Source organism: Mastacembelus armatus, chromosome 14, assembly GCF_900324485.2.
Source record: "Mastacembelus armatus chromosome 14, fMasArm1.2, whole genome shotgun sequence".
NCBI classification, from domain to species: Eukaryota; Metazoa; Chordata; class Actinopteri; order Synbranchiformes; family Mastacembelidae; genus Mastacembelus; species Mastacembelus armatus.
The window spans coordinates 2124597-2148956 of record NC_046646.1 but is presented as its reverse complement, the minus strand read 5'-3'; the positions used below and the strand labels follow the sequence as shown (position 1 = coordinate 2148956).

The following is a 24360-nucleotide window of genomic DNA, read 5'->3' as shown; positions in this document are numbered from 1 at the left end:
GTCGACTAAAACTAAAACAAAGCAGATGACTAAAATATGACTAAAACCAAAATTGCATTTTAGTCAAAAGACTATGACTAAAACTAAATTAAAATCTGCTGTCAAAATTAACACTGGTTGCAGCACAGTATTTTTGTGTTTTTTTTGCCTGTATCATCTTAATGCTGGATGTTGCAAGAGAAGATGTAGTTACAGAAGAGGTAACTGAAAAGTACGGAGGTATGCTGAAGGGCATGTTGCTTTTCTTCTACTCATTATATAGGAAAGTTGTGTCCGTGCATCTTTCACACTAATACCTCAGTTTTCAGGTATGAGTGCTTGATAATGATGCTTGATGTCCAAGAAGGCTTTTGCAGTACTTGATATTTGTTTATCACAAAGAAATGAAGTGAATTACCTGACGCTAGTCATATTAGCCTTGGTATGCTAACCGTGCCTTTGCCTGTGTAGTAGCAGTGCACAGTAGCCATCTTAACCCTGTGGGCTCTATGGGTGTTTTTGGGCCCTGGACAAATTTTGACATGCCCTGACATTTGTGCTTTTTTTCAGTTGCTTTTAAACATTAATGGCTAAAGTCTGATAACACTAATCAGCACAAACTGGGCTACAATAATATGTGAGCAGAAAGTTTATATATGATTGTTTTTGTGAAAACAGCATTTATGCATGGTTAGTGAAAAACTACAATTTTTAAGTCACTGAAATAAGACCATAAAACACATACAGAACATTGGTTCACAAGACTTTTGAGAACCGCATCTTGTAGCCTAGAGTGTTTGCTTCAAAATGTGAAAATCAGTGTGTTGACTCATTTACAGAAAACAATACACTGATTTAAATTTTCTAAGACACTTTTTGTTTAGAAGAGACACATGCAGGAAGGTGTGTCTGATCATGAATAATCATGTGATTTACCGGAGAAGACAAAGACTCGCGTGAAGAGCTGCATAATGAGCCTTTCAGTCAGGAATGTAGCTGAGAGGGAATTACTGCAATGCAGATACAAACGTTCGTCATCTGAGTCACGTTTTTCCACTGATGACAAAAGTAAACTCTTAGTCACTGTTTGGAACCATACAAAATTTCCATACGAACAGTGTGCTCAGTGCAAGGCAGAATCACATTAGCTATAATGAGGTGAGACAGGAAAAACCATACTGCTACTTACTTTCATATGGATTACATAAAAAGAGATTTTGTTTTCGACTTGAATCGTTTCATTTAAAAGTAGACATTTCAAGCTTTTTAGCTTTTTTTCAAGCTGAAGAAAGTATTTGCTGAGATTCAGGTTTTATTTGTCTGTGCAGAGAGGTGACAGAGAAGGGCAGTTGTGGATTAATGGATAGAGAGTTGACTTGTAACCTGAAAATTGCAGATTTGAGTCTCCGGTCTGGCAGGAATTGTTGGTGGCACAGAGTAAATAGCCAGCGTCCTGTCTACCTTCAATACCACGACTGAGGTGAGACCCTTGAGCAAGGCACTGGACCCACAACTGCTCTGGGTGTGTGTGTACCTTGGAATTGGATTAAGTGCAGAGCACAAATTCTGAGTATGGGTCACCTTACTTGGCCATAGAAGTTACTTTCACGTCACTGTCTGTGTTCTTTATTTTATGAAATGTTATGAGTATACAAATAAAAGTTGACCCTTTACAGATTTGAATGATGTATTTCTCTTATCTGTATGATCAAAACTGACAGAGTAATTTAACTTAATTAGTTTAAGTTTCAGCGTTATCAGGAAAAGATGCCACAAAGCGCATCGACGTGTTCGCCGACCTCTGAGGGTTAACAGTTGTGAAGAGGATGCTGTAACGGTCAATGTTATAGTTACATTGTCAAAATGCTAATTACTGAGTGAATGTGCCATTAGTATTCTATGTATTTACCACAAGTTGAGACATGTCTTAAGCAGGAATATGCTGAGTTGCAGTCTTTTGTGGATTTGTTTGTTCTCACATAATTACTGGATTCAGGTTGAAACATTGTCAATGTTGACAGAATGGGCATGTTGTCTTACTGTTGAATACATTTGTCATTGTGATCTCTCAGTACAACTTTCTATTTCTTGCACTGAAGCATAGTGGTATTTTTTGTGCTATTTGTTCATATTGTATGATATTGTTGATAAACTACTTTAATACATGAGCTGAAGTTGTGGCCATGCATCTTTCACACTAATAACTCCCTTTTCAGGGCTTTTACAAAGACAGAATCTAATTCCTGAAGGTCTCACCTGGTTTGATGACCAAACCTGACTTCTGAAGGCACCACCTGATTCCTGAAGCCCTGACCTGTCTCCTAATGACCTAACCTGATCTCAGAACACCTCAAATTCATGGCCTAACCTGCTTCCTGTAGGCCTAACTTGAGCACTGAATGCCTAAACTGACCCCTGAAGGCCGAACGTGACTTCTGATGTTCTGACTAGTGGTCTAATAGTCTTGCCAAACCATTGACGAGATCCTTCGTTAATGTGAACTACATGAACAGTTTTTGTTTGTTTTTGGACCTTTGGATTTTCATATAGAAGGCCTGTGTAGTGAAAAGATATTTATTTTGAGAAAGGGTATGTTATCTGTCTTTGTTGTGAGCTTCTGTTTGAGTTAGTTCCTGATCTGCCTGACCTTAACCCCTATCTCAGTCACCACCTTGTGTTTTCTAAAATAAACACTGGAAAACTCAATCCTTCTGTCAAGCTTCTTTCTAAGCTCAGACCAAAAAAACCACAAAATCTAACAATGGATAATACTGTGGGGAGAGGAATCTATACAAGAAATTAGCTCTTTTTACTACAATAGAACAAATCTGGAGTATATCACCCTATTCCCTATTTAGACCTCTAAAGAGGTCTATCTGAGGATCCCAAGCTAATCTAAAGGCTAATAGATGGAGATACAAACCTTTTCTACAATCCATCTTCATGGGGAATGTCAACTCTCTACTGAACAGTGATAATCTGGAGGCACTGGTTAAGACCCAGAGAGCAAATCATGAGTGGAGTCTGATGTTTTTAAATCCTGGTTGGATCAAAACATTGAAGACTCTTGTGTGGATGTGACTAACACCCTGGTACATGCAGACAGAGATGCTGAGGCAAGTGGCAGGACAAAAAGTGGAGGACTGGCTTTATTTGTGAACAAGAGATGGTGTAACCCTGGTCATATTACTGTCAAAGAAAGGATATGTTTTCAGTACATTGAGCTTTTGGCAGTTGGTCTCAGAATTTATGTTCCCAGGGAGTTCAGTAATATCATCACCATACCATAGTGGGAGGCTCATCTCACTGCGCTGTAGAACTGACAGGTTGAGGAGATCTTTTGTCCCCACAGCCATTAGACTGTTTAATAATAATTAATGTTGATATGTTATTTATGCTATATGTTGAGTGCCTTTATCTGTTAATTATATTTCAGATTAATATAAGAGCTACAGGACAATCAGAATTTCCCCCATGGGGGATGAATAAAGTATCGATCTATCTTTACATTCATCCAAGAGCTAATGTTCCACATGAAGTCATCCATGAGACTGTTGCCACAAACTCAACATTCTGGATCAAGGTAAAACACTTGATCTGCTGTATGCAAACATCAAGGAAGCCTATACCTCTACTGCCTTACCACCACTCAGCAGGTCAGATCACAACCTGATCTTACTGCAGACCTCTTATAAACCCTGTTTACTGACCAACCTGCAATCACCATCAGTCAGTAAATGGACACCTGAGGCAACTGAGTCTCTAAGGAACTGCTTTGAATGCACAGACTGGAACGTATTGCTGGGAGCTGAAGGGAACAACATGTTATACCTACAAAGTTGGTTTCCTTGACAAACCCTGGATCACTAGTGACATCAAGGACATCCTTAACCAGAAAAAGGAAGCATTTAAAGATGGAGACAAACAAAGGCTCAAACATGTCTAACATGAGCTGAAGAGGAGGTTAAAGCAGGCTAAGGAGGACTACAAAAACAAAATAGAGAACAATCTACAGTACAACCTCAGAGACGTGTGGAGGATTAACAACTTCACTGGCTACAAAATAAAGAACAACCAGGCACCAGTGGTTGATGTGGACAGATTTCAGAAGCCACACAGTGGCTCCACAAGGTTTCCCCAGTGTCTTTTTGGGATCCAGTTTCCCAGGACCTCTCACATATACTACAACTGAAAGAATGCCCAGTAAAGACTGCACTTTCTTTGGTAGTTCAGGGGATTTAACCTGCCTAGGAGCTGCTGGTCACCTTCTACACCACCATCATACAGTCTGTCCTCTGCACATCAACCACAGAAACAGACTGCAATGAACAATCTGGTTTGCAGAGAGGATCTGTTATATAATCAAATGCTCACCTCACACCCTGGACACAAACTGGACCCCTCCCCTCTGGTAGGTGCTAGAGAGCACTGTATGCTAAAACCACCCGGCACAGAGACAGTTTATTCCCTGAGGCTGTTGCATAAACTCCTAATGTCATAGTGGCAGAAATAACCACTGTGTGATAAAACTACGTGCATATTTGCATATCTGTTCATACCTCATGTTAGGTGTCACACCACTGCCAAAGTTATAATCCTTGCACTAGTTCAGTTTGTGTATATATAATGTAAATATACAAATATTATTAATCCTGTATAATAATAATAATAATAATACATTTTATTTCATGGCGCCTTTCAAAGTCTCAAGGTCACCTTACAGAGAGAAAAGGAAGCATACAGCATGAAATACATAGAGTGCATTAAAACAACAGTAACAAGAATGCATAAACAAAGGGAGAGAATGTAAAGGCAAGAGTGTGGAGTATCTAGGAAGTGGGCGAAGTAAAGTAAAAGTAAATTGAAATACAGAAACCCAGATGACAGAACAACAAATATGAAACAGTATGAGACAATATGAAATAGGCAGAGGGTGGTAGAACATCACGGGCTGCTTTGAGAAGTTAAGAGAGTTAGGTGGAAAACGCTATATGGAACAGATATGTTTTGAGTGATGATTTAAAAGTTGATAAGTCCGGAGACGACCGGATGCGATGAGGGAGAATGTTCCAAAGGCGGGGCGCAATGTGGCTGAAGGATCTAGCGCCCATGGTGGCCAGGCGTGCTGTAGGGGTGCAGAGGAGAGTGGAACTGGAGGAGCGGAGAGTACGAGGCGGAGAATAGATATGAAGTAGTTCAGTGATGTATGGTGGGGCAATAGAGTGGAGGGCTTTGTAGGTGAGAAGGAGGATTTTATAATTTATACGGAAGGACACAGGGAGCCAGTGAAGTTGTTTAAGGAGAGGGGTGATATGATGTGAGGATAGAGTTCTGGTGATAATTCGGGCAGCAGAGTTCTGGACAAGTTGAAGTTTGTGAAGTGATTTGAGAGGTAGACCAGTGAGGAGTGAGTTACAGTAATCCAAACGAGAGGTGACAAAGGCGTTAATGAGTATGGCCGTGCTATCGGTGGTGAGTGAGGAATGGATGCGGAGTAGGCCGACCGGGTAGTGGTATTGATATGCTGAGTGAAGGAGAGAGTACCGTCTAGGATGACACCCAGGCATTTAACTTGGGGGGAGGGGAGGACAGTATTGTTGTCAATTTGAATAGAGAAGGTGCTGGTTTTAGAAAGGGTGGATCTGGTGCCCACGAGGAGAATTTCAGTTTTGTCAGGGTTGAGTTTCAAAAAGTTATGGGTGAACCAGGATTTGATATTATGTAAGCAGGTAAGGAGGGAGGGAGGGGGGAGGGTAGAAGATGGAGCAGCAGAGAGGTAGAGCGAGAGGTAGGGTGTCGTCTGCATAACAGTGGAAATTGATGTTATGTTGCCTAAAGATATTTCCGAGAGGAAGGAGATAAATAATAAAGAGGAGGGGCCCCAGGACAGAGCCCTGAGGCATGCCACAACTGACAGTAGAGGGCTGGGAGTGGAAGTTCTGGAGATGGACGGACTGGGTGCGGTCAGAGAGGTAGGAGGTGAACCATGAGAGGACCGAGCGGGCTATGCTGATGGAAGCAAGGCGATGGAGGAGAATATTGTGTGAGATGGTGTCAAAAGCTGCAGTTAGGTCAAGGAGGTTGAGGATGGAGACAAGGCCAGAGTCTGCGCCTACTAGGAGGTCGTTGGTGATTTTGACCAGGGCAGTTTCAGTGCTGTGAAGTTGGCGGAAACCAGATTGAAAGTGTTCGTATAGGCTATTGGCGGAAAGGTGGGTATGGACCTGGTGGTGAACAACTTTTTCCAGGATTTTGGAGAGGAACGGGAGATTGGAGATAGGGCGGAAGTATACTAGTATACTAGTCTTTTTCTTTTTTTCTTAACTCCGATCTTCCTTTTCAAAGTGTAACTTTTATGTCAATTTTTCATAGAAAGCTTAGTGAATCTGAATCAGATTCCTCATTGGTGTCCACAATCTTGGCCAATAAAGCTGATTTGATTCTGCAATGAAAAGTGAGTTTGTAAGGACTGGAATGTGTTAAGAGCACAAGTAAACAGCATGTACAATGACAGACAGTGTGACTGGATTACATCAACTTCTGTAGAGACACTACAGACATATATATAATAACCTTTGGATCACCAGTGACATCAAGGCAATCCAACCAACATCACTAGCTACAAAAAAAAAAAACAAAAAAAAAAACAGGCACCAGTGGTTGATGTGGACAAAGCCAATGAACTCATTATCTTCTTAAACAGCTTTGACACTGCTGCAAATGCCCCAGCCTGTCCAGCCATACCCCCTGATTCTTCCTCAGTGTCTCCTCCTTCAACTCCTCCTCCTCTACCTGTGTGCATTTCCACCACTGCAGCTATACCCTCTCTCTCACCTGGGCATGCTCCACCACCTGTCAGAGTAACAGGGGTGAGGCTGCAGTTACAAAGACTGTGTTGTGAGAAGGCAGCTGGCCCTGATGGTGTATGTGCAAGGCTGCATAAGCACTGTTCTGCCTAACTGTGTGAGTCTATACAGAGGATCTTCAACCTGAGTATACAGTTGATGAGGGTACTGGCTTTGTGGAAAACATCTTGTATTGTAGTAGCTAAAGTAAAGTCTGACTGAACTAAATGACTACAGGCCTGTAGCTCTCACATCCCACATTTCGAAAATACTGGACAGGATGATTCTCCACTTAATAAGACTCCAATGCTTACAGAGCATTGGTGTGGATGATGCTGTCCTCTACATGCTTCACTGTATTTTGTCTCATCTGGAAGAGCCTTAAAGTTATGTTCTTTGATTTTTCAAGTGAATTCAATACCACCCAACCAATCATCCTCCGAGACAAGCTCGAAGGGATGGGGGTGGACTTGTCATTTATTTCCTGGATCACAGATTTCCTGACAGAAATTCCATATTTCATCAGACTGTGAAACCACATCTCTGGTAGAGTTTTGAGAAGCACAGGGGACTGTTTTGGCTCTATTCCTGTACACAAACTTTCTGTACAATTCTGAGTGTTGCAACATTCAGAAGTATTCTGATGATACTGCGATGGTTGCATGTATCAGGAATAGACAGGAAGAGGAGTACAGAGGCCTGATAAAATCTTTCAGTGACTGGAGTCACAAAAACTGCCTCCCACTGAACACCTCTAAAACCAAGGAGATGGTGGTGGATTTTCAGGTCTAAGCCCACTTCACATCACATCAGTGGCACAGACATTGAAGTGGTGCTGGCCTACAGGTACAGGTGCCCTCCACAATTATTGGCACCCCTGATTAAGATGTGGTAAAATTGGTTGTTATTGGGTCTTTCAGCAGGATAATGACCCAAAACATGTGGCAAAATCTACTAAAAAATGGTTCAGCAGACATAAAATCAAGCTCCTCCAATGGCCATCTCAGTCCCCAGACCTCAACCCAATTGAAAACCTATGGGGTGAACTGAAAAGGAGAGTGCATAAGAGAAGACCTCTGACCTTGGATGATCTGGAAAGATTGTGTAAAGAGGAATGGTTAAAGATCCCTCTCTCTGTATTCTCCAACCTTGTGAGATGTTAGAGGAGATTAAGTGCTGTCTTGTTGGCAAAACGTGGTTGTACGAAGTGTTAAGATGTATGTTGTGGCACACATGATTTCATATAAAGTCAATTATTTGTTAATGTAATTTTTGTTTTTTGCTGAATAGTTGTACTTCAATTAAAGGTCGGTTTTTTCTCTTTTTTTCTGAATTTTTAAATTCAAAATAGCGAAATATTTTTAAAAAGAAAATGAATTTATTAGACGCTTAAAATCCAATCTTAATAAGGGGTGCCAATAATTGTGGAGGTCACTGTATCTAGGCATGCGCCTGGACAATAAGTTGGACTGGTCACTTAACGTAGATGTACAACATAAAAAAGGGCAGAGTTGACTTTTCCTCCTATGGCATCTGGAGGAAGATGTTGCATGTTTTACCAAACTATGGTAGCAAGTGTGCTGTTTTATGCTGCAGTTCGCTGGGGAGGCAGCATAAAGCAGAAGGACGCAAGGTGGCTGTACAAACTGGTATAAAAAGCTGGTTCATTGACTGGAATGAGGTTGGACTCACTGAAATCTGTGGTGTAGAGATATTCTCGCGCAGTACGTATCAGGCTTTATACACAAATATCCCAACAGCCATTAGACTTTTTAACAGTAACTGTTGATATTGTATATAGTGATATTTCTGTGTAAAAGTAAATATATATGAGCTGCTGGACAATCTGAATTCCCCCCATGGGGATAAATAAAGTATCTATCTATTTGTCTGTCTATTGAAAAGATTCACTTCATGTTTGGGTGCTAATGAGAGACAAATACAGAGTCCAAATCATGACACAATTCAGGGCTTGACCCAAGAATAGGAATATACCAGAACAACATAAATCTAGGGAACCAAGGTAGAGACACAATGCTATAAAGCACAAGAACGAGCAGCTGAACACATAGGAGCTAGGGCTTAAATACAAAAACACTGAAACTAACAAAACGTCTCGGCCCGAGACATGAGATGGATGGCATTTGCGTAGAGTACATAATTGTTTTTAATTGTCTTTCCTACTACTGCAATTAATTTCCTTTCTTTGATCTTTTATGGACATGTCAACAAACATTTCATACAAGAGGTTTTGTGGAGCTATTAAAACAAAGCTCTTCTTAAACATATAACCTTAAACCTGTCTTTTGGCTGTGAAACGGTAAAAATATTTGTTTACGGATTGTCTGTTTTTTTTTTGTTTTAGAAACATTTGTCATGTTCTTACCTTTCTTGGCTGAGAAAATATGAAAAAATTGCTCACTGTTTAAGAACATTATGGGTTTTTGGTATTGGTTTTAGTGTTGATGTTTATGGTTCTGTTCTTGTTCAGTTCTGTCTTGTTACTGATGATCTGTGGATAGCAGCCACCTTGGAAGAAATTATGAGAAGGACGAATGTTATCAAGGCGATTTGCATGAGGAACCATGCATCCTTGATGACATAGCATTGCACACAGTTGTACAATTTAGGTGTGGTAAAAAACACTATCCTTTAGTGCTTTTTGTGACCTTTACACAGGAAGTTGGGATTAAGATAGATGGGGTGTGAAAAGGCATGCATTTTTATGAACTAGAACATAGCTGCATGTGTCTGTCTGTGTGTGTGTGTGTGTGTGTGTGTTTCTGTGTGTGTGAGAGAGAGAGAGAGTGCATGTGGTGTGTGTTTTCCAATGTCCCACTACCACCTCCAACTATCCTGAGCACCCTGTGTTGGCTGCTAGAAGTGGCAGGTTCTATCTGCAGTGCGACGGAGTGGAGATTGCTGGCTGGGGCATCATTACAAGGGCCATAAAAGAGCGATTTACAGGATGGCCAGTGAGTGGAGTCAGCACAGTCCCCCACCCTCCAGCACTACACTGTGCTGGGTCACCAACAAAAAGCCCAAAACAGAGAAGCTGAGGCCAGCAGGGAATGTAATGACTTAAACATGAAGATGAGGGACATGGCAGCTCTAGTGGCATCTGCTTTATAGTTGGTGAGTCAGACGCAGAAGGGGGAAATAAGTTTCTCCCTAAAATTTGATGTCAAATATAAGGGTAGTACACTTCAAAACAGTAAAACAGGACATTCCTTTGAGGTTGAAAACTATTGTCACACCTAAAAACATGCTGTACATTTGGTAGTAGCTCAAATTCAACAGCTTTTCTAGAGATGAAATGCACTTGTGGTGAGATAATTTTTTGTCAAATACCAATTACAAGGTGAAGAATGATGTTTAAATATCAACACCTAAGGCAACATGACCCCATGAGCAAATTACTGCACTGCAGTACTGCACCACCTGCAATACCTAATTGGCCACTCAGATGTCCAACTTTTAAGATACTTATTTATAGCTATTTATTATAGCTATGTACTTTATATAATTGCAACACAATTCCATTGCATGTTCAAATCCGCATACTGAGGAAGGTTTTGTAATATAATCAAATGCTTCAGAATAGCTATTAAATGGACCTTGTGGTGAGATTTTTCTTTTTCTCATGAACTATTGTCTCCAAGAAAGAAATTTCAGTCTCAGCAAGAACTTTCCTTTAAATGAGATTTTCCCTAAACAACAAAAAGTAAACATGCAGAAGCAGAACCATTCACAAAACAAGCTCAAATCAAAGGAGCACAGCCATCTAAAGAACAAGTTTGCAATAATCTGGAAGAGGGTACAGAAGGAGGTGGGGGTGGCATCTAAAGGTATGTGTTTATGTGAAAGTGTGTGTGAGTTGGGGAGTGAGGGGCAGAAAGATGGAGTTCTCCCCGTCGCTCTCTGTGCTCCCCACTGTTTGCCTGCCTAATCAGGCCTGCTGTAGCCCCATATATTAGAAGCCAGTTTGTGGTGGAGTCTTGCTGTGTTTGCTCCCAACAAGGCCCCTGTTTCCCCAGGCTACATGTCTGCAGTACAAGGTTGGGTACACACATGCATACTGTACAAATGTGCACACACACATATACACACACAGACACAAAGAACCCCAGGCACAGTCTGAATAAACTCTCTCCTCTACTTTTGAAACTCCGCTTTTCATTCTTATGGTCTGGTCCTTAACTTCACTTGTTTCTTTCTCTGAGGCCTCTATCGTGTCTTTGGTTTCTTTCAATGCATGCTATTTTTGCATTTTTACTACAAGACCACTGTTTTATTGTCTTATCTTTGTTATGTCTAGAGTCTGTCAGGAGAATATTATAACCTGTAATATTAACATTACCTGACAAAAACTTGGTACAGACTAGTGTCTGCAGGTATGTCTTACAGGCTGTGCAGTGCCAAAAAACCCATCAGTAATAAGATACTTCATTTAACCTCAGAAGCTAAACCACACTCTACAACACTTGCTACAAATGGTAAAAACCAAAGTTAATAATGTAGTATGCCGTATCTTTAGCATTTTTTCAATTCAAATATTGTCTCACCTCTCATTTGAATGTTGGTAGGACTATAAAACAACATTTACGTAAACCTGTTAGCCCTGGCAGTCTTGTGCAGTGTTCTTCTGATGCTAGACACAAGACGTTTGTAGCAATATACACATGCTATATATCTACATAACCAGCAGAAAGTCCACTAAAAGCTCATCAAAACTGATTTTAGGAAAACTAAACACAATTCAAACAACAGGCACTTAAATGGCCACAACAAACAAGATGAAGGTGCAAGACCTAAAATGTGAAAAATTCCATAAAACACATGCTAATGCAACATGCACCGTTTGAAAACTAACACTAAGTAGATTACAACAATCTATCTGTACCAAGTCCTATTTCTCTATCACTAAAACTCACTGAAAAACCATCCAAGGAATTACAGAAATAAATGTCAAATTATGAAGCCATGATTATGAATTTTGTTTTACCTTTGCTGTTTTCTGATCATAAGTTGTTTTTATATAAACAAAAATTTTGGTTATATCACTTTTGAGCAGTAATTTTAAAAATGGCCCAGGGCCTAACAGGTTAATAAGAATTTTTATTTTTGTAATATTTTGTTTTTTCTAGAAAATACATCTTTGCAAAAACTCACATCTACATCATCCCACATTCTATATCTAGCAACACTTCCATTCAATGGTGAACAAAGAAATACATATCAGTTTCTGTTTGTCTGCTGTGCCAGAGAGCATTACTTAACAGCTGTGCAAATGATGTTCTATTTCCTGTAGGTCATGGTTGTGCCAAGAATAAATAATACAGATTACTAATCGGCAAAAGTACAAAAGCAAAGAAAAATAAAGAATGAACTTCCTTCACCCAAAGTCAAGCGGTGAGGGAACTCGTAAAAACGGGTATCTGAAAGAAACAGCCAATAAAACCACTTGAGCTTTGACACAGTTTCCTGCATTCAGCGGTGGCTGAGCACCAACACATGCTGACCTGCTAAATGGAGGAGGCACAGCCCATTTTAAGCCAATCAGACAGCCAGAGTCTTTGCATCGCCGGAAGAGCAGCATAGTGGTCGAGGATGTGTTGATGCATTGTGGCAGTAAAGATAAACAGACTTTATGATGCATGATGTAGGCACAGATTTAACCAAATCTGCCCTTGGACATGTAAAATTAAAAGCTTGGCCTCCTGTTGTGTTAAACAAAGGTGGTCTTGAGATCTTTACTTCTTTTGACATTAACAAGTGCACATAAAAGCATAAACTCATCCAGGCTGACTAAATTTCTGTACCTCCTGTAGTTTGTCAACTGTCAGAATGACTGCATGTTAACCTTCCCACAAATACACATAAACCCTCAAATCCTGTCTCAATGCAAAATACCCAGACTGACCAGCATGAGAGTTTTTAGCGAAGACCCACTATGGAGGGGAAATTAATGACAATATGCACCATACAGAGCTCTGCACTGCAAAACTGGCATCTTTGTAAAGTGCTCCCACCACTGACAAAACCCAACATAAATCCAGTTTTATTCCTATGTTCTCCCACTGTCTGATGATAATAAAATGTATAACATCAGCTACAACTGATTCTTAAGCCAATGTGTTAATGTGTTTGCTAAATAGGTTCTCATAAAAGAACTATTTAGGGAATATATGTTTTCTGGAATCCTAAAATATAGTGAATATGACTTACATTATACAGAAGATGTAAAATACTGCTTATGAAGAGTTTAAAAAAAACATACTCACCTTATTGTGACTCCTTAAGATCTGTACATGTCAAGCAACTAAGCAATTAAATCATGCAAACTCATAAAAGTGTGACCTTCAAACAGTGTGTACTTGTAAACATGGGCCTTCTACCTGAGTTGTTTCCGAGCACCGGAATGATATTCTGTTTTCTAAGCACTATTATGATTGTCTCTTTTAATTAAATGCATGTCTCCATCTCTAAGCCAAATCAGCTTCCATCAGTTGCAAACTCTACAGCCGCAACCTGAAAAACAAAAGCCTTACCAGTGTTTTAATAAGATGCAGTGAATCCAGAAGGATCTTTATGGTAAATGCCACAACTCATTAGGCTAATTACCCTATCACACATTTACTCTGCTGCTAATAACAAAGTAGGCTGAGCGACAGAAAGTGAGAGAGGAAACCACATATCTCCTCATAAAGCTGGCATTCTAGCAATTAGTGAAAAGAAACATTAAAGCCCACACAGACTTCCTGAGCAAAATAATTAAAGAAAAATGGCAGTGATGCTGATTCTCTGTGCTTTTTCTCTTTTCAAAGTCTACAGCCCCCATATGAGCACACTGTGTAGAGGCAGGAACACTGGCAGATCAGACATCTATTAAAATAAGAGTGCTATTTGTGTCTTTTTGCATAATTTCACTCATTGTGGGAGACAGTGACTCGAGAAGTCAGATTTAATTGCATTTATAACACAGTAACAAGGTGTGTTTAGTCATTAGCTCCTTACATGGGCAGAAATAATTCCTAGATGAATCTACTTTGTTTCTGAATACAGAACACTACGGTTTTGACTACAAAGCTACAAAAAGCCATTTTTTAAAGCATGTGCTGTTGAACCCTCAGCTTGTGCTGCTGCCTAAACTCAGTGTTGCCTCTGACAACTATGGATCTTAACATTTTAATTGACCATCACCAACATTTAGAAATTCAGTTGGCAATATGCATTATATTCACCATTGAACTGGGAAGTAACTCAAATTCCGTTATTACTCTACCCTTGTGCTTTTTGAATCACAATGACACCGACATTCTGACTTGTACACTTTAAAAGTTGCTTAGGAGACATACAGTATTTCCTCCACTGAATGACAACTCTACTTTTTACAGTTCACCTACTCCTAATTCTATTTATATTTGTATTCCTATTCTATTTATGTTCTATTCTATTTCCTCACCTATATTTAATTAATCTATGTACATATTGTGCAAACAAACAAGCACACTGAGAGTCACTGTACTGGAGTCAAATTCCTTGTGTGTCCAACTTACTTGGTAATAAATCCAATTATGATTCTGATTTTGAGTATGTGTGTGTAAGAGTGTTGAAGAGTGAGAAGAGAAACAACACACAAGAGAAAGTGTACTTTTTGTTTGTTTACTAGGAAGTCTTACAAAAAATTTATGGAAATTGCATTATGGGAACTGTAGGATCCAGTATTTTTGCTATCTATAAATATTAGTAAAACTGTGTCTCTGCTGCATTAATTTTGAATATTACAGTAAACCCCCAAAATTCGCGGAGGTTACATTCCTAGAGCACAGATTGGGAAAAACCATGATTTTTTGATCTGGACATAAAAATGCCTATAAATGCCTATTTTTGTAGTTTAAACCCCTAAATATGCCCCCAAAATATGCTCCCCAAACATTTTAATTTCATTTCAAACTCAGCTTAATACATTATTAGTAAAATTAGTGACCTAAATTAGTAAATCTATTTAGCGTTAAAATGCATGAAAAATTAGAATTTCCACAGAAAAAGCCATAAGAAATTGCACAGGATATTTGCGGTTTCCGTGAAATTGCAGGGGTTTCTGCGAACAATTATTAGTTACTAAAAATCCGCGAATGACTGAGGCAATGAACTCTGAACCGCCACTTCGCAGGGGTACACTGTATTCCTTTATTTGTGTCTGCCCCTTCAAACATTTTCAAAGATAAATAACCATCTATGAACCTATATGGAATTGTGACAAAGGTGAAATCAAGAAGTCGCTGGCCTAGCTTAGTAGAAAGACTTGAAGTACGAAAACACAGGAGTGCAGTGACTGGATTTGTGAAGTTGTTTGAGCGGTAAACTGTTTCCTGGCTAAACAAATTTACCTTCTGTTGTTAACATGCTGTGTGTTTCTGTATAGCTTGGCTACAGGTTAGCTCTGGTCTAACACGTCTAAAATCTAACTAGATTCTCTCTACAACTTGAGACCTAAATCCTTGCATTTTCCTGTACTAGTCATGTATCGTCTTTTTTGTGCAGCACCTCTTGATATTTCCAGACTTAACTTTTTACTTCTGACTCCTTAACCTACCAGTTAGCTCTGCTAGCTGTTAGCATGACCTCTCCCTCTCCTTCTCAGAAAGTACAATGGACTCATCTCTGTACTTGTGCTAGACCTTAGTGCTGCATTTGACACTATCAACCACAGCATCTTATTACACAGCACTAAACTTGTTTAAATCTTAAATCAGATTTCAATTTGTTCATGTTCATGATGAACCTTCCACGTACGCAGTTAGTTATGGAGTTCCACAAGGTTCTGTGCTAGGACCGATTCTATATCTTATACACACTTCCCTTAGGCGATGTTATTGTGAAGCATTGTATTAATTACCATTGCTATGCAGATTACACTTAACTATATCAGTCTATGAAACCTGATAAAACAAAGCAGTCAAATAGACTTTAAGCCTACCTAAAGGACATAAAGGCCTTGATAATCAGTAACTGTCTATTCAAAAAACAGATATTTGTATTTTATACAAATACAATAGGACAGAGTTCAGAGGGAGACAAAAACACATAAAAACTTGCATGGCAGCCTTCTAAAACTTTGATTGATTGACTGATAATGGATTGATTAATTTATAAATAATAGAAGTTCTTTAATATATCCATCCATCCATCCATTTTCTATACCCGCTTTTCCTGGCTCAGGGTCACAGGGATCTGCTGGAGCCTATCCCAGCTCTCTCTCGGGTGGAAGGCAGGGGTACACCCTGGACAGGTCTTCTTTAATATATAGATAATATAATTTTTAAGACACAAAAGGATCAGCTGGAGAGATTTTATGGTAGTATTTTTTAGTATTAATTTAAAAAACTATTGAGGTAGTCAACAAAGTAACATAAAGCATCTGAAATAAAAACTTACAACAATTTTGATTATAATAATAATCTGGAGGTTTCAGTTTATGAGGTCAAAATGACCCCAAGGATAAACAACAACTCCAACCCTACCAAACATATTTTGATGTGTTGGGTGGTGTTCTCTTTACCACCTGGATAATCCCAGGTTAGCTATTGTATTTTTTTCTACTTTCTCTTTTTTGTGCTAAGCTAAGTTAACCCTTTGACGCGGCTTCAAAAAAGTTATGTTAATGTCCCTTCGACACAAAAATTATTATCAAACTTTTTTTTTTTTAGACTAGCATCTGCCCTAATCATACATATCAAATATGCATGGTTCTTTTTTATTTTAACCCTTAAATTGCCATGTTTTTGTCATCATGTACCCTCATTTTATGACCAAAAAAGCATAATAAATGTTATATTTTCAGTATACTTCATGCAAACTGGATTATTTATGGATTGCAGTACTAGTCATAGATACCAAATAGTCATTTGTGCTGTAACAAACAGCCACACCTTTTGCCCATGTAACATCTATTTTATATTTATTTATTTATTATATTATTTATTATAACAAAACATGAACAAAAACAAGATATATAATCATATGCATGCTTTATGCTTTTTATAAGTGCAGGGTCAAAAATAGTGATTTGAATGGTTTTCAATGTGCACATTTTGTGCGAAGGTTCTCGAACCTACCATTATTACAATAATATATTGTCTAGAGGAGACAACAAATATCGGGAGACCACCTTATTATATATACAATAGGGAGGGAAGGGAAGGAAACTGTAGGAGAAAATTGGAGTTTCAACCCCCCTCCCCATTGCTCCGCCACCACCACCATCACCCGAAGCTGCTCCAAATATGGCTGCTTACATCAAAGGAAGCCATGTATCTCACAGGAGTTACTAAGGACTTTGCAGCAGCTCGCCTCAGGCGTGAGAATGGGGGCACACACACCTCCTCAGAAAGAAGTGGTGTGTAGGACCTGAGAAGCTGGGACAGACAGCCCAACAGTGTCATCATTACAGGACTGGCTGCACCAGGCCATGAAGGCCAGCAGCTCATGCCTCATTTAAATCTAGTTAGCTGTTGGTGAGTTGCCCACAACAGATCACCCAGCTTGATTAAAAATGTCTGTATTTTGAATAATTTACTTCATAAATAGATAATACAAGCTCATAATAAGATCGCATCAATATTCTAGTGATAAGCTGAGAGAGGACGAGTGAAGGAGTTTTTTTTGTTTGTTTTGTTTTTACTGTTGCTTTGGGTTGTACCCAGCAGTAATTTTTTTTCTATTTTTTCACATAACAAGGTGGTGCCTTTGAGGGCTTCTACATGGTAAATAAAAGCATAACATTTGGAACAAATGTCTGTAGGGTGACATCCTAAAATGAGAAAAAGGGCCAAAAGCTTCTGTACAGCAACATTTTACTATGCTGTTACTTAGAGCTTACTACAAATTGATTTTAGCGTATACTTAAAGAAAGTGCAATATTTTTGTAAAAGAGAAGGGATTATTTCAGAAATTACACAGCATAAATAGAAATAAATCTCTTTTCAAAAAGTGTGGCGTTTCCCTCATGGTTTATTTCTGTACAGTAGGTGTCTTAAAGAGTAATGCTTACCTCTGAAAATGCATGTTGATGTGAAAGAGAAATGAAGTATGTTTTACATGTTTATGGTTTTAATGCAGTACAATTCTGGAAAGCATTTGGAAGACATCCATTCATTGTCTCAGCCTACTAATCACAGACAAGAATGTAAAGCCAGTGTACACTGAGCAGAGGTCAGATAAACAGCCAGACTGTTGCCACTATCTCATTTTTTTTTCTTTCAGCTGCTCCGATTCAGGGTCACCATAGCAGATCAATTGATCTGTATAAACGATTTGGCACAAGTTTTATGCCGGATGCCCTTCCTGACACAACCTCAGGGGATGAGGCTAGCGGCCCCTGGTTTTCCAATTTGAAGAAGAAGAAGAAGTATTTTATTAATCCCCAAGGGGAAATTCAATTGTTACAGCAGTTATTTTATTTTAAAGTTTAAAGTTTAAATTTAATATTATTTAAATTATACTCGTCTTCCATCCAAGTACTAACCAAGCACAGCCCTGCTTGGCTTCCAAGATCAATACTATCGGGCACTAGCACTCAGGTGCTGCTGCTTGCCACTATCTCAAATGCAGATTTTAAAGTCAGTTTATTAACTTCAGGAAAGAGGAAATTAAGGGTGCTTCTCATCTTTGATGAGTGAAAGCATTTATGAACAACACTAAGAGAAAATTGAAGGAGGCACACTTCAAGTATTTTCTAAAGCTTTCATGTCATGGTTGGTTCAATAGAGCACATTGAAAACAATGCTAAGTGCCGGTGGCCTTCACTGGCAAGTAGGACATCAAGACAATTTAGTATAATTTCTTAAAGGCAGAAAGAGGCTAGAGAGAAAATGTAATGATTATCTTAAAGGAGAAAGTAGATGGAATCTAGTGAATCTAGTGAAACCAAGAGGCAAAGCAATTAACAACTCAGAAACAAAATTTGTTGGTCAACTATGAAGTGTTTTATGTCAACTGGGATGATTATGATTCTGAAAACATTATGGAGTTTGGATATGTGATTCTTTCATACAAAATATAGACCCTATAATGGGAGATTGAACCAACCTGTAAACAGCCCTCTTGTCAGACTCAAGCTGTGCCTGAGGGTCAAGTGTCACACTGACGGAGGTATTTCCTGTTGCAGTAGCTGTAGGGATATGGACCTGTGGGGTCTTGGTGTTCTGCTGAGTGGTGCCCGTCATCTAAGAACATAAAAAGTGATCACAAAATTACTTTAAAATAATTCACAATTGCATGTAAAATTAATGGGAGAGTGATCGTGTCACTTAAAATGATCTAAACTAATTATAGCAAACAAACCATAATTTGTGCTTGATGAGTTTTAACATGAGCTTCATATGATCAAAATAACAGGTACATATCCAATACAAATACAGACTGAGCAGTGTCCTATGCTGTTCAGCCCCTTGAGACAATGCTGTGCTCTTTTGCTTTGGACTACAAGACTGATTGTACAGTGGGTACGGAAAGTATTCAGACCCCTTTAAATTTTTCACTCTTTGTGTCATTGCAGCCATTTGCCAAAATCAAAAAAGTTCCTTTTATTTCTCAATGTACACTCAGCACCCCATCTTGACAGAAAAAAAACAGAAATGTAGAAATTTTTGCAAATTTATTAAAAAAGAAAAACTGAAATATCACATGGTCATAAGTATTCAGACTCTGTGCTCAGTATTGAGTAGAAGCACTGATCAGTATTGAGTCTTCTTGGGAATGATGCAACAAGCTTTGGTGGACAGCCATTTTCAGGTCTCTCCAGAGATGCTCAATTGGGTTTAGGTCAGGGCTCTGGCTGGGCCAGTCAAGAACGGTCAGAGTTGTTCCGAAGCCACTCCTTTGTTATTTTAGCTGTGTGCTTAGGGTCATTGTCCTGTTGAAAGGTGAACCTTCGGCCCAGTCTGAGGTCCTGAGCACTCTGGAAGAGGTTTTCTTCCAGGATATCTCTGTACTTGGCCGCATTCATATTTCCTTCAATTGCAACCAGTTGTCCTGTCCCTGCAGCTGAAAAACACCCCCACAACATGATGCTCCCACCACCATGTTTCACTGTAGGGATTTTATTGGGCAGGTGATGAGCAGTGGCTGGTTTTCTCCACACATACCTCTTAGAATTAACGCCAAAAAGTTCAATCTTGGTCTCATCAGACCAGAGAATCTTATTTCTCATAGTCTGGGAGTCCTCCATGTGTTTTTTGGCAAACTCTATGAAGGCTTTCATGTGTCTTGCACTGAGGAGAGGCTTCCGTCGGGCCACTCTGCCATAAAGCCCCGACTGGTGGAGGGCTGCAGTGATAGTTGACTTTGTGGAACTTTCTCCCATCTCCCTACTGCATCTCTGGAGCTCAGCCACAGTGATCTTTGGGTTCTTCTTTACCTCTCTCACCAAGGCTCTTCTCCCACGATTGCTCAGTTTGGCTGGACGTCCAGGTCTAGGAAGAGTTCTGGTCGTCCCAAACTTTTTCCATTTGAGGATTATGGAGGCCACTGTGCTCTTAGGAACCTTGAGTGATGCAGAAATTCTTTTGTAACCTTGGCCAGATCTGTGCCTTGCCACAATTCTGTCTCTGAGCTCCTTGGGCAGTTCCTTCGACCTCATGATTCTCATTTGCTCTGACATGCACTGTGAGCTGTAAGGTCTTATATAGACAGGTGTGTGCCTTTCCTAATCAAGTCCAATCAGTTTAATTAAACACAGCTGGACTCCAATGAAGGAGCAGAACCATCTCAAGGAGGATCAGAAGAAATGGACAGCATGTGAGTTAAATATGAGTGTCACTGCAAAGGGTCTGAATACTTATGACCATGTGATATTTCAGTTTTTCTTTTTTCACAAATTTGCAAAAATTTCTACATTTCTGTTTTTTTCTGTCAAGATGGGGTGCTGAGTGTACATTAATGAGCAATAAAATGAACTTTTTGATTTTGGCAAATGGCTGCAATGACACAAAGAATGAAAAATTTAAAGGTCTCTGAATACTTTCTGTACCCACTGTAGTTCATCTTGGAATTTTTTTTTGGAGTTGTTTTTGCTGTTGGGTGAGCAGAATAGTGGCCTTCAGTATCATGAACATGGTCCATTGTCTACCTTATGCCTTAGCCAACATTTCTTATTATGATTCGCTCTCTCAACCCCCAACCACATTTCCTTTTTTTTCCTTGGGTTGGGAAGGGAAGAAGAGAAAACGCTTCAAGTCTTAATCCCAGCACCAAATGGGAAATAAATTAGCTTCTTCACACTTAACTAGCTCTCATTTGCATTTGCAGAGCATGCAGACTGCAGCTCAGGAGCTTTCCCCTGGCACTAATCCTCTGGGCCAAAGCAGACAGAGATGGGATGGACAAGACGTAAGATGGGCAGTCAAATGAACCCACTCTACTTCACCTCCACAGGATGGTTTACAGTGTTAGACAAAGCCTGGGTCCAGCCTCACGTAGGCTGCACTAAGCTATGTTGACCTGTTATGTGTTCAACACCACAGGTCAGGGCTTGACCTTTAATCACTATATCCTTATGCATTGTTGCATTATGCTTGTGGTTTCAGATTCACAGTCAGATGATTTTAGTAATTTTATTTATATTACATATTTTATTTTAAGATATCATAATATTCTTTAAGTAGTATGATTAAAAGATGTGCTTTACAATTATCTATTACAATAATATTTTTAAGACACTTATTATCCTAACTCTTTAATCCAGTGCCCACACCCTCTTTAACACTCAGGTTTAAAATACAGTTAACATTATTTAATTACCTTGATACTTTAAGACTTTTAAATAATTACATGAGAATTACTCAACATGAACTTGAACTGATGACTACACAAAAATATTGTGGTCATATGAGATTAGACTGTAAGAGGTTGAAAAAAAAGTTTTCAGGGTCTTTAATTATTTTCACTTATATGGTTCTAGCACATGTAGAGGTGGTACTTCAAGCACTGAGGTAAATTGTGCTGAAACATCGGACCTGTTGGCTCTCCTGGTACGATGGTGGAGGGACGCTCTGGGTGGCCATCATTGTCACTGCAGGTGCTGGGGACACATGTTGCATCATGGGATAGCTTCACATTGAGACTGGGAAAGAAGCACACACATAAATAAGAGAAAAACATTAATCCAGTGCAGTGTAAGTGATTCTATTGCAGAAGCAGCCACCAAGTGCTGCTATGATTAAATAACAGGAGAAGGGATTCTCACATGGCACCTCACTCTTATACTTCTACTGCATTTACCACCTTACTGCTTTACAATCTATTTATTTATTACTCTATCCTGCCTGAGTCTCTCTCTGCATGTATTACATAGAGCTGACAGGGAGGGTGGGATGATGTATTAATTCTAAGTGATATAAAATGCTACCAAGCAGAAAGAAAACAAAGTAACACAAAGTCAGTCATGGAAGCCCTTACAAAAATACTTTACATACCAGCAGGTTCATAATGACACCACAAACTAATCTGACCACTTGTTCACCAATTACTGACAGCTATGCTTGTTTACTAATTACAGCTGGCTTTAAAGCAACGCCTTGTGGTGGAGTCACCTTGGTCCTCTATTATGTGTTAGCTGCTGGTGTTGTTGTTGCACCAAGCCAATCAAGAGGGCTAATTAGGAGCCTTGTTGGTGGGCTAATTGCTATTGGCTGGGACCCCACAGGGCTTAGGGCCGTACCCTGTGGAATTCCACAGTAACCATCACCCCCACCCTCACTCAAGGAGCTAATTGGTTTGGGGCTATGTTACACACACAAACACACATAGACCCCCTACCATTGCACCCACTTACTATAAGCAAACTCAGAAGGTGTTCTATGCTGAAGCTAACCTATATTTATGTTGCATCAAAATATCCCATAAATTACCCACTGGCTTCAGAAAATTGATATTTTTATGAATGTTTTATTTATCAAATATTAATGATTTGAAATATCCATCCAATCATTAATCAAAAAATAATTTACAGTTTGTCCTGATCAACTATTGATCAACCGTTGAAGACACTTTAAAGTTCAATTTGTTCCTTTAAAGTCTGATGTAGTTGTTGCGTGAATAATTTTTCAAAATCCAAAAGTTCATTGGATTCCTTGATCTATTGGACATATTGGAGAATGCATCATAATGCCACATAAAGCCTTGTGTAATCATGAAGTGCAGGTAGCATTTATAATGTGCAGTTGGGCTGAATGGTATTGACCTGGAGGAAAACGCATGATTATAAGCCAGTGAAATGGAACTGGAACATCAGAGCAAAAATCTCTGCAGCGCTTGCAACATCATTCAGCACTACCGCCCCAGGAAATAAAAATGTGCTGTGAATCCACCTGACCATTAAAGCTGAGGATTTGCCGTATATGCTTCTGAATTGTAAGGTCTGGTCCAAAAAAAGAAAAAAACATAGTAATCATATAATAAGTTTTACAAGAATGCAATCAAATGATTTTAGCAAAACTATTACATTAGGATCATCAAGGATGTCATACAAAATGAAAATATAGCAAAAAGTACAATGAGCTTACAATAAATGTAAAACTGAATACCACAGACGCAGTTAGTAAGAAAATGTCATTGTGTGGTTAATTTTGCTAAGATTCAACATCACCACAGTATTATGGAGCACTCTTGCTTTCAGTGCCCCATGTCCTTTCTAGCAGCTGATTTCTGCTGCCAGAAAGGATGTGATGTGAGCAGCTCATCTGTCTCTTCAGAATCAGGACAATACATGACAGGAATTCCCCACCAGTGAGCTCATCCCCTGCTGAGACTCTGGAACTGTCTGACTGGAAAAAGTCACAAAACAACTGGATGAAACCAAACATCAAAGTGAGTGGCGTCTGAACCCTCCATTGCTGCCAACATTCTGATGTTAAATGCTGGCTTAGTTTCACTGACGAGTTCTAATTCGGGTTTTAGCAGTAGATCTGCATGTTTTCTCATATCTGATATCATATCATGCATATGTCTGTATATTATTCAGTGCAGCATTTTAGGAGCATGACGTTTTGCACTGTGTGTTCACACTTGTTTGTGCGCCATGTGCATGTCTCTGTAAGTTACTTTGTGTACTGATTGTGTCTTCTGCTTTCTGTTCTCATTCCAACTGGTATCAGCTGAAAGGCATCTTCTCTGTTATCAGTCCTCATTTTAATTGCAAATGCAGTGAGCGTGGTAGCGATTAAATGGAAAATTGCACATTAATTGATGAGACTGAAGATAAAGCAATTCCAATTACTGCAGTTTTTTAGGTGGCCTTTCAAGTTTTGCCATCCCTCGAAGGAAGGAACCACCAAACGTACAATTTGAGCAGGCAATCGTGCATCCATTGATAAACACACACATGCACACAAATAAATGCCATACCATGGCCACTGAAGCATGAATATACAATGTACAAGAGCAGACAAGACAGACAACAGTGCAAAAACACCCCCCAAAAATTAGTTTCAACAGTGAAATTAAACATTGTGAGAAATGATCTCACAATTGT

The 24360-nt window shown here is 39.3% G+C and overlaps 1 protein-coding gene across 6 annotated transcripts in view; it reads right to left on the bottom strand.

Moving 5' to 3' along the window:
- Nucleotides 1–24360, bottom strand: part of pknox2 (pbx/knotted 1 homeobox 2) — a 115510-nt gene that overhangs the window by 28063 nt on the left and 63087 nt on the right. For all 6 annotated transcript variants that reach the window (XM_026328359.1, XM_026328356.1, XM_026328361.1 and 3 more), the window contains 2 exons: nt 21845–21951; nt 18918–19054 (listed from right to left, as the gene is read on the bottom strand). In XM_026328359.1, the coding sequence (XP_026184144.1) occupies nt 18918–19054; nt 21845–21931 (224 nt within the window). In that variant the 5' untranslated portion in view covers nt 21932–21951. The remainder of the gene's footprint in view (nt 1–18917; nt 19055–21844; nt 21952–24360) is intronic.